Here is a 15,861-nt window from a genome sequence, read left to right as displayed (position 1 = left end):
TTCTACTCCGTCCTACTGGGTCACCAGGTGTCAGAATGCACTCGACAACAGCGGGTTGTCGCTGTTGTGTGCCCTCAACTTGTTTCTACTCAAGGTGACCCCAAGTGTTACTGAGTTGTACTGTCCCCATGGGCTTTCCAAGACTAACGGTTTATGAGAACAGACCGCTACCTCTTTCTCCTGTGGAGCAGTTGGTGGATTTGAACCACCAACCTTTCAGTCAGCAGCCGTGTGTATTAGCCTCTTCGCTAACAGTCCTCCTTCGATGGGTCTTTCAAAACCCAATGAACCTGACTTCCTTCTGACTCACAGTGACCGACTCACAGTGACCGGAAGGACAGAACAGAATGCCTCCTAGGGCTTCTAAAGCTGCCATCCATATGGAAGCTGACCTCAGAGCAACTGGAGGGTTCAAACCACCAACCTTCCAGTTTGCAGCCAAGCGCTTTAATCACTACCACCAGGGCGCCTCAAGAGTGGTCTCTAAGAATGGTGGTTTGGGCTGTAGACAGTGATCTTGCCAATCTGGTGGGTGGGGGTGGGTAGGTCTAACTGTCCTTGCCCTCAGGGTCTCTACAAGTTCTGAGCAGAAATTATCACAGCCCAGGACGGGTTGGAGCAACACTCCTGGATATTTGTCATAATATATTAACACTGTGTGCTGGGAAAGGGCCAATCACCTGGGTGAGCAACTTTCAAGATGATATGCACAACATGCTTATGTTCAAAGAGGAGGGGAAAAGTCTACCATGTTTCTGTGCACCCATAAGCAGATGAAGGTGGATAAAACACACAGGAAGAATGTACCCCGAACTGATAGGATAACAGACGGTTTCCTCTGTGGTTGGGGCAGGGGGGAGCCAGGGAGTCTGTTGTCTCTATATATATCTCCATTGTTTATTTTTCATGTGAATGCCTTCCTGTGTCTCCAGCAGGAAATTTTAAACACATTTGTATCAATTCAGAACCACAGGAAGAAAACTTGGTTCCTGACACACATGATGGGGACCTCAGGAAGCCCTTGCTATTCTACCACCCCCAACAGTTGGCATTGAGGACCCCTCCAAACCAAGAGTTCGTGGAGCTTTAAAACCAACAACAACAACAAAAGACGCAGCTGCCGTGGGGTCGATTCCAACTCATGTGCCCCCATATGTGTCCGAGTAGAGTGTGCCCCGTGGAGTTGGCTGATGTCTTCAGAAGCTGGTTGCCAGACCTCTCTTCCGTGTGCATCACCCACAGGTCAGATGCTGAACTCCGAGGGTGTTCTCCTCATGCAGAACAGGTGTCCCTACCCTCCTGGGTGTTAGGAGACGGGTAAAGCATGGAATGGCCAGCCCAGTCCAGCTCACCTTGCTAAGCCCGTTCCACTTGTCCACGAGGTGAATCTTGTCAAAGTCTTTGACGCCCGTGAACACGGTGAAGAGCCCAGAGTTGGAGTTGTTGAGCTGCAGACAATGGGACAGGTGAAGGCCTCGGGACAGAGCCCCGGGCCCAGGGCTGCCTCCCAGCCCACCTGCTCAGTTCCAGGCTGTGCCTCCCCAGGCTGGGAAGGGGCCTCACTGTCTTATACACTGCTGCACCCCAGCACGCAGGCATCAAGAGAAAGCGGAGGGCCAGGGGCTCCCTAATTCAAGGAGAGCTTGTCCGTCTCCCCAAGTATAAGGTCTGACCAACCTCCCCACACCCCAGCCCACCCCACTCCAAACTGAATCTTGGCCACAGGACTCCTAGTCCACCTTGGACCATGAGGTCATCTGGAGGGTGGAAACCGACCCCAAGCACAGCACAGCGGAACAGTGGGAACACTCTTCACTGTTGTCATTTGCCCTCAAGCCCATTTCGGCTCACAGTGACCCCGTGTGTGTCGGAGAACTGGGCTCAAGGGTTTTCTGAAGCAAATCGCAAGGCTGGCCTTTCAAGGCACCTTTGGGAGGGTTCGAACCTCCACCTTTCAGAGAGTAGCCCAGTGCTTAACCATTTGTACCACCAAAAGTCCCGCTGCTGTGGAATCGATTCTGATTCCTAGTGACTTTACAGAACGGAGAATTTCGACGACCATAGGTCTTTACAGACAGCCTCATCTATCTCCCGCGGAGCAGACGGTGGGTTTGAACTGCTATCCTTGAGACTGGCAGCCCAACGCTTAACCAACTATGGCACTGGGACTTCTTCAGAGGAGAACTCTAGGCCCCAGAAAATGTGGACCCCCCCACTAGTGTGGGCCTACTCTGGGGTTTCCAGCACACACAACTATATTACGGGACAATGTGAACAACAGCTGACAGGCTGGAAGTTTCAGTCCACCCAGAGATGCCTTGGAAGAAAGACCTGGCAATCAGCCTCCAGAAAATCAGCCACTGAAAACCCTGTGGCGCACAGTTCCACTCTGACACAAGTGGGACCACTGCGAATCAAAATTAACTCTACGATAGCTAGGCCTGTTGTTTCTCTTGAAGCTAGTGGCTTTGTAAAGTCCTTCATTTACAAATACTTCAATGCTTCCAAAGTGCTGTTATAGACTTGCACCACAATGTGCCAATTTACCCACATAGTCACAAGCTGTTATCCTGGTCAAGGTTAATTTGAATCATAATTTCCATCCCCTCCATCCCACCTTGTCTCCAACACTCAACAAGGGAGGATGGAGCAACAGAGGACTCATCGAAACCTGTGGCTGATGGAGTACAAGGAAAGGGTCAGAGTCAGGGACCAGACCAGATGCATGGGGATAGGGTCAGAGTCAGGGACCAGACCAGATGCATGGGGATAGGGAGGCTAATGAACGCCTGGGTCAATCTCGAAGCTTTGATCCCCCACTTTCAAGACGAACAGACATTAACAGTATCAACAGTGATTCCTCAGTAGGTAGGGCTTCCCCCTTCGTGTCCAGCACCTTTCAGATCTTTGGTGCCTCACTCAGAATGTGATCTGGTGCCTCGTCAGGAAGGCCCTTGGACTTGCCCCCTTTTGCTTCCCTCTCACTATGCCTCTGTGCCCACCAGACTTGATGAAAGCGTCATGTAGTACACATGCCGTACCTGCCAGAACTTAGGTTCACCTGTGCCGACATGGCCCAGAAGCCCAAGAGCTGACCCCAGCAGATTACCAGGGCTCTGATAAGGGGATGAGTTTGTGGCCTGCCACCCAAGTTTCCATTTGGCCTTCTAGAAACATTTCCCAACGTTCTAAGTCAAACCCCATTCACATCGGTTGAATGTTGGATCAAGCTTCACCTGAATCTATCTCTTAGTTCTCTATTTTGTTTGTGCCTATTTGGGTTAGGAAGGAGCTCTGGTGGCATAGTGGTTATGAATCTGGCTGCTAATCTCATGGTTAGCAGTTTGAAACTACCAGCTGTTCCACGGGAGAAAGATGAAGCTTTCTGCTCCCGTAAAGATTTACAGCCTCGGAAACCCTGTACAGGGTCACTATGGGTCGGAACCGACTCCACGGTACATAACAACAACAACAACAATTTGGGTTAGGTTTCCCGCTGTTTACAACCCATGACCTGTGGCTTCCCACCAATAGCCAGTCCCCAAACAAGAGGGTATCCGGGGTCTGCGGGACTGTGAGTATCTGGGTCTGCAGGCTGTGTCAAGACTCAGGCCCCATGCTCACCTCAGCAAATAACCCAAACTTGTCCTTGAAAGGGAACATATTTGGAAACCACTTGTTAATTAAATTCACAAGAGGGTCATCGTAACCCCACATGATCTCGCCAACGGTGCGGTTCATGAAGGCACGCTGGCCGAATGCGCTAAGTGTCATGGTTAGGACCAGCTTCATGGTCATGGGCTTGTCCTCCATCTTCATAGCCGCTCCCTGCACGGGAAGACACACACATGCATGACATACAGTCAGGTGATGCCAGCTGCTCCTCTGGTCTCAGCCGCCCCAGCCGCCCACTTGGAGCTTTGCTCTTAGAGCTTGCAGGTTTGTGGATTGGATAGGAAGGGACAATGGCATTGGCTGGTACTTCTGAGCAATATGCTTGGAATCCGTGGGGTGTGCAGTGGGCACTGCCTGCATAGAAATCCACACTCTCCAGAGCCACGAGCCAGGTCTGAGGAGGCTGCCTGGCAAGAGAGAACGATGCTCTCGGCAGCTGATGGTGGGCATGTGGGGTGGAGTGGGACTCGGGGGGCAACCTCACCAAGACCAGGATGTTGGGAATGACGATGTAGTCACTCTCCGAGCCGTGGGACCTGTCGGGCTGGAACTGGAAGCTGCGGTACTCAAGGAAAGACACTGTGTCGTTGTCATTGAAGGTGATGTTAGTCTTGTGCCTAAACTCCCTAGGAAGGGGCGAGAAGCAGAGGGGGGCTAGTATATGCGGGACCAACACCAGACTTCCCCGTGGGGTTCTTGCTTGGTGTTGAGGGCATCACACCCCCTAACACAGCCCAAGTGGGCTCAACTACCTTCTGCAAGCCTGTCCCTCTGCTACCTGCCCCCCAGCCAACTGCTGTCCCACCCCCAACCCACGTCCTTTTGCCTGCCTTAGCCCCCTCTTATACCCCAGTCACGCTATGGCCATTTGTCACCAAGCTGAGGTGACACACCAGCCTCCTGCTTCGAGTCCCTGATTTTTTATGGGAGGCCGTAGAGTGTACTCAGCAGCCAGAGACCAGGTGGTCGGGTCTCTGAGTCTACCTCCACGTGAACTCCCTCTTCTGGGCCAAATGGCATTCCCCAAAAAGACAGACTCCTGGGTACTGTTAACGTGACTTTATATGGATGTACTAGGGGCTTCCAAAAGTTTGTGGAAAATCTAATTAAAAGATAATGGAATTTCTCTGCCAAAAAAAATGTTTTGAAGCCTCCTCATAAATAATGATGATGAAGACATTAGAAATACAAAACGAAATCCAACACCACAGACTCTATTATAATTCATATTATTGTTAAGTGCCGAAGAGTTGGTTTCAACCCTGACTAGGATTTCCCACTCCTAGGGTCCCTGTATAGCGTTTCCGAGAAGTAGCTGGTGGGTTTGAATCACCAGCCTTGTGGTTAATAGTTCAGTGCTTATCCTACAGTGCCACACCAGGTCTGTCTGGATCCTGATCTTTTTAAGGGATCCTGGTGATACAGTGCTAACTGAAAGCCCGGCGGTTTGAATCCACCAGCTGCTCTGCAGGAGAAAAATTTGAGAGTTGGCTTCAGTAAAGAGGCACAGCCTAGGAAACCCGATGGGACAGTTCTACTGTCCTACAGGATCATTCTGACTTGGAATTGACTAGCTGGCAATGTGATTGGTTTGGTTTTGATCTCTGTTAGAGCAGACTTAGTGGTGCCATGGTTAAAGCGCTCACACTAAACACACACACAACCCACCCCTGCCCCTCCACTCAGTTACACCCTCGCTGCCTCACTGCTTTATAAAGGTACCCCCAGCATCATCACTGTACCTGGCCTGCTTCTGGAAGAAACTCAGACCAGAATCCCCACCTTCGGTCCACTCTGAGTCCACTGACCCTGGCCAGGGCTTCCCGGCTGGAACTCCAGGCCCTGGTCTCACCCAGGTTCAGTCATGCACATCCTTAACCTGTGCACATGTTCACCTGTACATGCATGTGCCTGTACATGCACTCACCTGGACATGTCCTAACCTTGCATGTCTTTGTACACATGTGTATCTAAACACATCCTCACCTGTTCACTAGCTCACTTGTTCATCTTCTCACCTGTGCAAGCCCTTATTGTACATATCCTCACCTGTATATGTTCTCACCTGTACATGCATGCATCTGTATGTGTGCTCACCTGTGCACACGCTCAACTGGACATGCCTTCATCTGTATGTGGCTTCATCTATACATGCCCTCACTATATGCACCCCTACCTGTGTACGCACTCACCTGTACACGTAGGGCCCGCGTTCCTGCACCTCTGGCTTCTCGCCCTTCAGGATCTCATCAGGGTTGACCACGTGAAAGAAGTAGACGGAGAGGTAGAATGGGACAGGGATCTCCTTCCACATGTTGAAGGACAGGCTATTTGGGTTAATACGCACATTCTGCAGAGAGAGAAAAGCGGGTCAGAGAGATGCATCATAGGTGCCTGCCCTTCACTCACCGCCCCCCCGCCCCATGACGGTTGGGGCGCTGAGTGCTGGAGGTGGAGGGAGAACCCAGTTTATATAATTAAGAGTAAAGCTGATAGGTAATACATTACCACTGTTACCTTTCACAATGTGTTTTGCCTATGATAGCTAACAGTGATAATGAGGGCGATAAACAGGGCGTTGGGGGGCATGCCCCAACTACAGGAGGTAGCTGACAGAGGCTGCAACTTACAGCAACCTGCAGGACTCCTGGTGACTGACTTTACTCTCTCACTTACTCATTTATTTATTCACTCACTCATTCATCACTCACACATTCACTTCAAGAACTGCAGTCAAGGATGCACCCCTCTGAGGGAAGGAAGTCACACATCAAAAAGGAAGACAATAGCTGAGCTCTGAGACAGAGGGTGGGGGGAAAAGCAAGAGGGGAAGAGTTAACTGAGATGTTAAGCAAGGTATTTAGGTAGATGACATGCAAGAAAATAAACAAAAAATGAAACAGAAACTAAAGGTGGAAAGGGCGAGAACCATGCAGTCTCAGAGAGGACAGATCTCCATACCGGGAGCAGCCAGTACAAAGGCCCTGGGGCAGGTGTTGCTTGAAACATGGCTGGGGGAGAGTATGATGGGGTAAGCAGAAGGAAATGAGAATGTGGCAGTTTTTCAGGAACTGGCATTTATGTGAAACCTGTGATTTATAAAGTTACGCAATTACTTCTTTTTCCTAAAAGGACTGGGGCCCATTCAACAAGTGTACCTATCAGAGACAGCTGTGTCTCTTGGGATGTTGGATCATTTTTCTATTGCTGAGTGGAGCTATGCAAATCAGGTGGTTGTGGCCCACCACAGGGATTGGACAGCTTGCTAATAAAGCAAATAAGGTGCATGACACCTTTGTGGGAGTGAGACTATACAAATTAAATGTATGGTCCAGAGGGCATGGAGGAAGGTAGAGTCTCCAGTGAATAGTATCCAGCCTGTCCAGGAATGGCTGATGAAATGAAATGCAGATGGGTCTCTTGTGATGCAATAGTGAATAATTGTTATCAGGACTGATAGTGAGGGTTGGAAATGTAAAGGTGGACATTTTATAGCAAGAAGGGGAGTGATTAACTTTTCAGTCTAGGAACGGAGGGCTCTGGGACCATCAAGGGAGAAGAACGGAGAGTGGGACCCTACCCAGAGAAGCAGTGAGATGTAGAGATGGAGTAGCTGGGGACTTTAGATCCAGAAAGGGAAAGGGGCTGTGTGCTGATGACTGGGGAGGAGGGGCAGGCTTGCAGAGTATACCCTTTGGTTGGGTGATGATGCATGGATGAGCTGGTAACTATGTCAATGAAATGATATATGATAGAATGAATGTAAAGCCGATATTCTCCCATGTAAACTATCATATAATTCACAATAAAACATTTATTTAAAAAAAAAAATTAAGTGTATGGTACCCTTAAAAGGGTGATTGGTCCATTTTTTCTTCTGAGAGGAGGAAAAGGAGGACCTCACCAACACCAAAAAGGAGGAGAAGGAAGCGAAGAGCAATCTACAGATCCCAGGTCCCTGTGCTGAGAACCTCCTAGACCCAGAAGCCAGAAAGAAAGCACTATAACACAGGAAATGGCATGAGACAATGACACACGGAGGCAGAGGAACAGGGCGCAGAACCAGGAGGTTGGCCATGAGATGGCACAGCACATTTCCCAGACCACGGGGCAAAGCAGTTACTGTGGGTGTGTCAAGTCACGGAGCAAGAGAGCTTCTCGGTGGAGTAGGGTGTGTCCAGGAACTTAGCAAAACTCCAGAGCTATGTAATACTTGCCAAAGAGCCAAGGGATTGAGAGGCTGGAGGCTAGAGCAAGACTGCCTGTGGGCCTGCTAAGAGCGTATCCCCACAGGGAAGAGAGTGCATCCTGAGCATTTGTGATCCTGAACTGTAACCTGATACCTCCCTAATAAGCTCGGTAACCACAGATGCGGTCTGTGAGCTCCATAAGGCCAGCAGACAGGAGAGGGTGTCACAAGGGAGGCATGTCTGACCCCCACCCCATGCTGATGGTGATTCTCTCTCCCTCTTGTGGAGTTAGAGAAGGTCAGATACCCCAGAGGGTACAAGGACATCCCTCAACTTGGCCTGGCCCGTCACCAGCACCCACAATGCTTGCAGCTCCAGCCCCCGGCCCATCAGATAAACACAAACATGCAAGCCAATGTCACAACGTCTCGGCTTGCGTCACTTTCCACCTCTTCTGAACATAACCTTCCAGGACAAGGACAGCCACCCCCACCCCCACCCCCACCCCATCCTCAAACAGTCAGAATCAACAGGCAGAGCCTGAGCAGGAGCTAGCTGCAGCCCCCTGACCCTGAGTGGATCTGGATGCAGCTGAACCCTGGGTAGAGCCGCTGGATTAGCCAGGCCAGTCATCTCTTTGCTGAGCCTCAGTTTCCCCATCCTGTAAAGTGGGTCAAGGGCTTGTGCATTAATAAGAAGAAAAGCTGAATTCATGGATGAGAATGGAAACCTGGGGGATATGATGTTTGTGGGAGGGTTCCATTATCTCTTAATTCCACGTTTCCAGGAACCTTTTGAAACCCCCTCATAAAAAGCAATAATTCAAAAACTGCTGCAACAGTACAGAGAGAGAACTGTCAGAAACTCAAGCCAGATTAAGAAGATGGCATGGAACGAGGGATATGATTGCTGATGTCAGATGGAACTTGGCTGAAAGACAAGAATACCAGAAAGATGTGTACTTGTGCTGTGTTACTTAAAGGCTTTCAACTGTGGTGGATCATGACAAGCTACGGACAACATTGTGAAGAATGGGTAGGCCTCTTGATTGGACTCATGAGGAACCTGTACATAGACCAAAAGGCAGTCGTTGGAACAGTATAAGGGGATGCAGATGGTCTAATATCAGGGAAGGTGTGCACCAGAGCTACATTCTTTCACCTTACTTATTCAAGCTCTAAGGAGCCTTGGTAGCATAGTGGATTAGAAGCTACACTGCTAAACGCAAGGTCAGTAGTTCGAATCTACCAGTCTCTCTGTGGGAAAAAGATGAGACTTTCTGCTTTCATAAAGATTTACAGCCTCTGTGACCCTAACAGGGTCACTAAGAGTCAGAGCTGTCTCAGGGGCACACAACCACCACCACCATTCAATCTGTATGCTAAGCAAATCATCCCAGAAAACAGATTATATGAAGAAGAACATGGCACCAGAATTAGAGGGAGACTTGTTAACAATCTGCAATATGCAGATGACACAACCTTGCTTGCTGAAAAGAAGAGGACTTAAAATATTTACTGATGAAGATAAAACACTACAGCCTTCAGTATGGATTGTACTTTAATGTAAAGAAAACAAAAATCCTTATCACTGGACCAGTAAGTAACATCAAGAAAAATTCAGAAAATATTGAAGTTGTTAAAGACTTCATTTTGCTTGGATCCACTATCAAGACTCATGGAAGTAACAGCCAAGAAAGAAAACGACATATTGCATTAGGCAAATCTGCTGTACAAGACCTCATTAAAGTGTTCAAGAGCTAACATGCCTCTTGGAGGACTAAGGTGCCCTTGACCCAAGATAAAGTATCTCCAATAGTCTCACAGGCAATGAATAGTGAAAGCTGGACAAGGAATAGGGAACTCCGCAGAAGAAATGATGTGTTTAAGATGGTTTTGAGTGGGACAAAGGCAAATAATGATGTATGCACAACCTTGGAACAACAGGGCTGTGGGATACAGAGATTGAGACATGGTTTGAATGAGGAAAAAGGGGAAATAATGTTAAGACTCTTGGCTGTCTTTTGAACCTTGGTTTCCCTGACATACCATTATAAAATAGACACTGGAGGGGAAGAAAAAGGAATAGCCAGAAATACCACCATAGAAAGCTTGTAAGCCCATCTTCTACCCATAACTGATTGGAATACCTAAAATGGGGATACAACGTGCCCAGTGAAGGAGGCTTCCTGTGGAGCCTCTACATTACACAAGACCATAGGTGGAATCCTGAACAGCATCCAGAATATTCCGAGAGGAAATTTCCACTTGAAATGACAAGCAGACCAGACTGGAGCAGCCAGAACAGAAGATACTTCCTGAAAGAAAGACTGACAGGAAAAATACAAAACAATATAGGCAGACCGACTGATTACTACAAGACTGAACAAGTGGCACCAAGGCAAGTGGTCGGGTCCCCCTCAGGGGAAACCCCCTTCTAAGACTAAGACTCAATGGGAATACACGCCCTGCCCTGATTGGTGACCACGTTCATCACTGATAAGTGAGGGAAAAGCAGCAATGAAGCTGTAAGCTGAGCCCTACAATACTCAACAGACTCCTGTGAACCTGGATGGAGACCTGGTTGACGAACAGTGTGACAAGTCCAGGGGACTCTTGGACCCAGAGTTAGCGACATAGCCACAGAGGACTAGAGTGGAGAGTGAAGCATCCAGCTAATAAGAAGAGAGGGCATATGCATAAGTACACCCACACTTGCAGATAATACCCACTTGACCTAGCTTCAATGACTGGATGATCAGAGCTCAACCAGACGAAGTAAGACAAGGGATAAAAGAGTAATCTGATACAATTTGATGAACTTGACCTACACCTATGGATGCAGCTCAAAAGAGGGAACAAATCTTCACAGCGTGGATCATTCCCACCTCCTCCACACATGGAGAGGACAGGGATGGGCAACTTGGACAATGGCTACCCAGAATGGGGGGGGTGGGGGATACAGAGGCAAGAAGCGACTGGCTTACAAGCTTTCAAGAGGGAACCAGGTGCTAGGGAGCATGGCGGAAGGCAGAATCTCCAGTAGGTACTATTCAATCTGTCTGGGTGGAGCTGATTAAAGGAGATACAGATGGGTAACTCGTAATACTGTAGTGAATAATGCTTATCAGGATGGACTATGAGGGTTGGAAATGCAGAGGTAGGAGTTTTGTAACAAGAAAGGGAGTGATTAATTCTCCAGGATAGGAGCGGAGGCCTCTGGGACCATCAACGGAGAAGAGCCGAGAGTGGGACCCTACCCAGAGAAAGAGAGATGCCTGAGATGGAGACAGAGATGATGACATGGAGTGATGAAGCGACTGGGGACCTTGGACCCAGAGAGGGAAAGGGACTGTGGGCCGAAAACTGGGGGTAGGAGGGGAAAGTGTAGGGGGCGGATTTCTGGGATATACCCTTTGGGTGGTTGATGATGCATGGAGGGGATTGGAACCATGGCAATGAGATGTTATACAATGGAATGAATGCAAAACCAAAGTTCTCCCATGTACACTATCATATAATTCACAATAAAACATTAAAAAAAAAAAAAAAAGAAGGAACCTAGATCCAGACGGCGTGGAGCAAGGTAGAATCTCCAATGAGTAGTATCCATTTTGTATAGTTGGGGCTGATGAAAAGAGATAGATAGGGCTCTTGCGACACAGTAGCGAATAATTGTTATCAGGACTGATTGTGAGGGCTGGAAATGTAAAGGTACACATTTGTGGCAAAGGGAGGGGAGTGATTAACCTTACAGTCTAGGAGAGGAGGTCCCTGGGACCATCAAGGGAGAAGAGAGGAGAACGGAACCCTACCCAGAGAAGCAGCGATGCCAGGGATGGCGGCAGAGACGATGACGTGAGGAGCTGGAGCGGCTGGGGACTTTGGACCTGGAGAGGAAGAGGGGCTGTATGCGGATGACCAGGGGCAGGCTTGCAGGGTATACCCTTTTGTTGGTGAATGATGCATGGAGGGGATTGTAACCATGGCAAGGAAACGATATACAATGGGATCAATGTGAAGCTAATGTTCTCCCACGTAAACTATCACATAATTCACAATAAAGCATTTATATATATATATATCTATATATCATATATATATATATATATATATGATATATATCTATATGACGGTTTTGGAGAAGAATATTGAATTTGTTGGCAGAACAACAAACAAATCTGTGTTGGAAGAAGTACAGCCAGAATATTCCTTAGAAGCCAGGATGGCCAGACGTCATCTCTCATGTTGTTGTTGGTGTTAAGTGCTGTCAAGCCCATTTCAACTCATAGTGACCCTGTATAGGGTTTCTGAGGAGCAGCTGCAGAGTTTGAACAGCCAATCCTGTGCTTCAAACCAAGCTTGAGGTCATGTGCTTATCCTACGGTGCCACACTGGGACATTTCAGACATATTATCCCTGGAGAAGGACAATGGGCTCCAGCGAACCAACAATGGTGAGGCTGGTGTAAGACCAGGCAGATGTTCGTTCTGTTGTGCCTGGAGTCACTGTGAGCTGAAACTGACTCAACAGCATCTAACAACAACAATATGAATTTCAGACTCTGAAGCTCTGAATTTTATATTGTTGTTGTTAGATGCTGTTAGATAAATATAATGAGATCAGAGACCTAAACCCTGGGTGTGTGGTTGCTCCAAGGTAAAGCGGCAGAGTGGCGTGTGTGGGGGATGGCCCGGCATCCTATGCTAACTGTCACGGCTGGTCCTCTCAGCTGGGAAAACCAAGGTCCCTGGGGTGGGGGGCTGCCCTGAGGTTTGGCACCCTCACAGAACCCAGACCTGTTAATAACCCTCCTATGAGCAGCATTTGACGCTCATGGGCATGAACCAGATGCCAGGCATGGTTCTAAACGCTCCTTCATATTGGCTTATTTTATCCTTCCTACGAGGAGGTAAGGCCACTGTTATCCCCATTTTACAGATGGACAAACTGAGGCATGGAAGATTCCTAAGCTGCTGTACACCACATTGCCAGGGAGTAGTGACTAAGAGATTTGAAGCCAGAAGACAAGCCAGAGTTCATGCTCTGAATTGTGAACTGTCCTGCTAACCCCCAGGACCAGTGGCCAGGCCCTTCCTGGCTCCCCTGAGCACTGAGTAGATAGTGAGCTCCCAGGGCAGGGTAGGACCCACCTGTCTGTGCTCCCCTGGTAGCTGCATCATCATTGTCACAGCAGCTGTGTGTCCAGGTGAGATGAGAGGAGGACAGAGCAGAAGTAAGCGCCATACTCCCCCAAAAGGCATTGGCTGCTTCTCCTGTCCAGCCACCTACTATCCTGAGAGCTCACAGGGCAGGTTGTTACAGACCCTTCATGTTTCAAGAGCTGCCAGAAATCCAGATTCCTCGGTGACATCTCCCTCCCAGTTGTTTTAATATTGCCAGCAACTTGGTTTTCAAAACCTAGACATGTGTGAGCCAAATCATACATCGCTGGTCACGGCCACCCTTGTGCCAGATATGCTGGACCCTTTCATGGGCATGAGTGTACAGAGTGAAGGGGTACAGTGGGGAAACTGAGGCCTGGTGGGGTGACATGGCTCCTCCCCTCACATCCCCCAGCTGGATTAACACCAGGAGTGACACCCTTGGGCTCCACAGGGCTTGGCCCACAGAAGTCAGATCTTACCCTGCGGCTACCAGAAGATGGAAATCCTCGAAGTTCTGCAAACCGGCAGGCACACAGAGGCCAGGAGGCTGCACCCAAGCCTGCTCCACCTACCTCTCACAGAGAAACCCAGGGGACTTGGAGACAGGGGTCCTACCCTACATGGTTTCCTTCTGCTATGTCAAAACCCAGTATTCCTGTCGGGAGCCATCAAGGTTGACAGGGATACTATAGCTCACAAAGACATCATTCTCCACCTGACTGTGGTAGGCAGCAACTGGGATCTGGGAAGATTGCAAGCGGCCACCTAAGATGCCCGTTTAGACCGAAGAAAAGCAAAGAAAATCAGAGTTGCATGGGAACAATTAGTCCAAAGGGCGAACGGACCAAGTGAAGCGCTGCTTCTACAACCCTGAGACCAGAAGAAGGATATGGTGCCCAACTACCACTACCATCCACTGCGATCAGGACCACAGAAGACCCAGACAGAATGGGAGAAAGTGTGGAAGAAAATTCAAAATCATAAATTAAAAAATAAATAAACAAACCAGACTTACATGTGTGACAGGGACTGGAGAATCCCTCAGGCATCCTTCAAACCAGGGACTCCACCCCCCACCCCCCAGGAATCCACTTTCAGTCAAACAATCACACTCATAAGGAGAATACTCCTCAGAATCATCTACCATATCAGACCAAAAAGGGAGCAGTTGCCCCAAAACAAGAGCTCAGAAAGCAAGAAAGGGCAGGACAGAAGGGTGAATGGATACTGGGAACCCAAGGAAGAACACTATGATATTGAGGGACTTGTAACTGATGTTAAGAAACAAAATCGTGCATCAATTGTGGAATGGGAAACTAATTTGCTCTGTAAACTTTGACCTAAATCATAATTTTTTTAAAACGCCATTGTTTCAAGACTATATGATGGATAAAGAAAATGTGGACCATCCATCCACAAAATGAGACAGTCTCAGCCACAGAGAGAAAGGAAGCATCAAGACATGCTACCATTGGGATGGACCTTCAAAACAGGATGCTGAGGGCAAGCAAGAAGGCAGATGTAAAGGACAGATACTGCACGAACCCACTTATGTGGGACATCCAGGATGGGCAAATGCAAAGAGGCTCATGGGAGGAGGACAGGGGGAGTCACACTCTAGGGAACCCTGGGTCTCGGTTAAGGATGAGGAAAGAATTATAAGGGAGCACAGTGTCACCATGCAATAAGTACTGCGAACCACGAAGTCCATGGTTCAAGCCTGCCAGCTGCTCCTTGGGAGAAAAATGAGGCTTTCTGTTCCCGCGAAGATTTAAAGTCTCGGAAACCCTAGTAGAACTGGGACTGACTCAATGACTTAGCATCAGTTTAACAACCACCACCTTCATCTTGTTGTATGTAAGGTGGGAAATGACTCGGAGATGATGCAGGTTCGGTTTCAGACCACTGCAATCGAGTGACTATCGCAATAATGTGAGTCACGCAAAATGCTTCAGAATCCGAGCGCCGGAGAAAGTAATGCTGACACCGTGCTATCGGCTATGAAACGTGTGGTGGCAGGAAGGAGACGTTTGAAATCTTGTGAGAATGACTCTCATGGAACACAGACACGAAGTGAGTTCATGCCGTTGGAAGAACGGTGCTGAAAGACTTACTCAATGCACGGTTGCCACGGGCCTTCCATTTCTCAAAAAAGCGCCATCTGTGGTGCGCAATGAAGTAAAGCGCACTAAACAAGGTGCCACTGCATGAGCTGGTGATGGTTGCATCATCACATAGGGAGTGTAATTACTGCCCTGAATGTATATGCAAACCTGGCTGAAACAGCAAGTCTTTTGTTTTATGTATTTCACCACAATTAAAAGAAATAAAAGAATACCAGTTTCTTCCCTTCATTCATTGCTTTCCTCCTCCGCCACACTTTTTCTTAGAAAAGGCAGCTGGGGGTAGAGAGACCCTCTGGAATCCTCATCTATGTTCCTACTCACCCACGTGCTGTAAATGAACTGTCACCTGACCAGCAGGTCACTGGTTCTGAATACAGTCACATGTCCGTCTACTCTTCTGACAGAAGGGGCTTCAAGGTCTGGGACCTCCCCGTCGAATTGTAATCACGCCACCCACATGGATAACTCACTGATCCTCTCTGAGCCTCCGTTTCCTCATCTAGAAAATGGGACGTTGTAAGGTTTAACCATTTCAAGAGGTACCATATGAACAAGAGCCAATAATACTCAGGGAGGAAGTCCAAAGTGCATTGAAGGAATTGGCAAAGAACAAGGCACCAGGAAGTGATGGAATAAAAATTGAAATCTTTCAGGAAAGTGAGGCGGCACAAGAAGCACTCACTCATCTCTGCCAAGAAATTTG

General features: G+C 48.4%; 1 protein-coding gene across 1 annotated transcript in view; it reads right to left on the bottom strand.

Moving 5' to 3' along the window:
• Positions 1–15,861, bottom strand: part of SCARB1 (scavenger receptor class B, member 1) — a 70,246-nt gene that overhangs the window by 22,857 nt on the left and 31,528 nt on the right. Inside the window, exons 2-5 of the mRNA XM_006865360.1 lie at positions 5,868–6,025; positions 4,160–4,301; positions 3,625–3,828; positions 1,353–1,448 (exon numbers count right to left, since the gene is read on the bottom strand). Coding sequence (XP_006865422.1) covers positions 1,353–1,448; positions 3,625–3,828; positions 4,160–4,301; positions 5,868–6,025 — 600 coding nt within the window. The remainder of the gene's footprint in view (positions 1–1,352; positions 1,449–3,624; positions 3,829–4,159; positions 4,302–5,867; positions 6,026–15,861) is intronic.

Source organism: Chrysochloris asiatica, unplaced genomic scaffold, assembly GCF_000296735.1.
Source record: "Chrysochloris asiatica unplaced genomic scaffold, ChrAsi1.0 scaffold00078, whole genome shotgun sequence".
Classification (NCBI taxonomy): domain Eukaryota; kingdom Metazoa; phylum Chordata; class Mammalia; order Afrosoricida; family Chrysochloridae; genus Chrysochloris; species Chrysochloris asiatica.
Note: the sequence above shows the minus strand (reverse complement) of the source record. Positions and strands in the feature narration are given on the sequence as shown.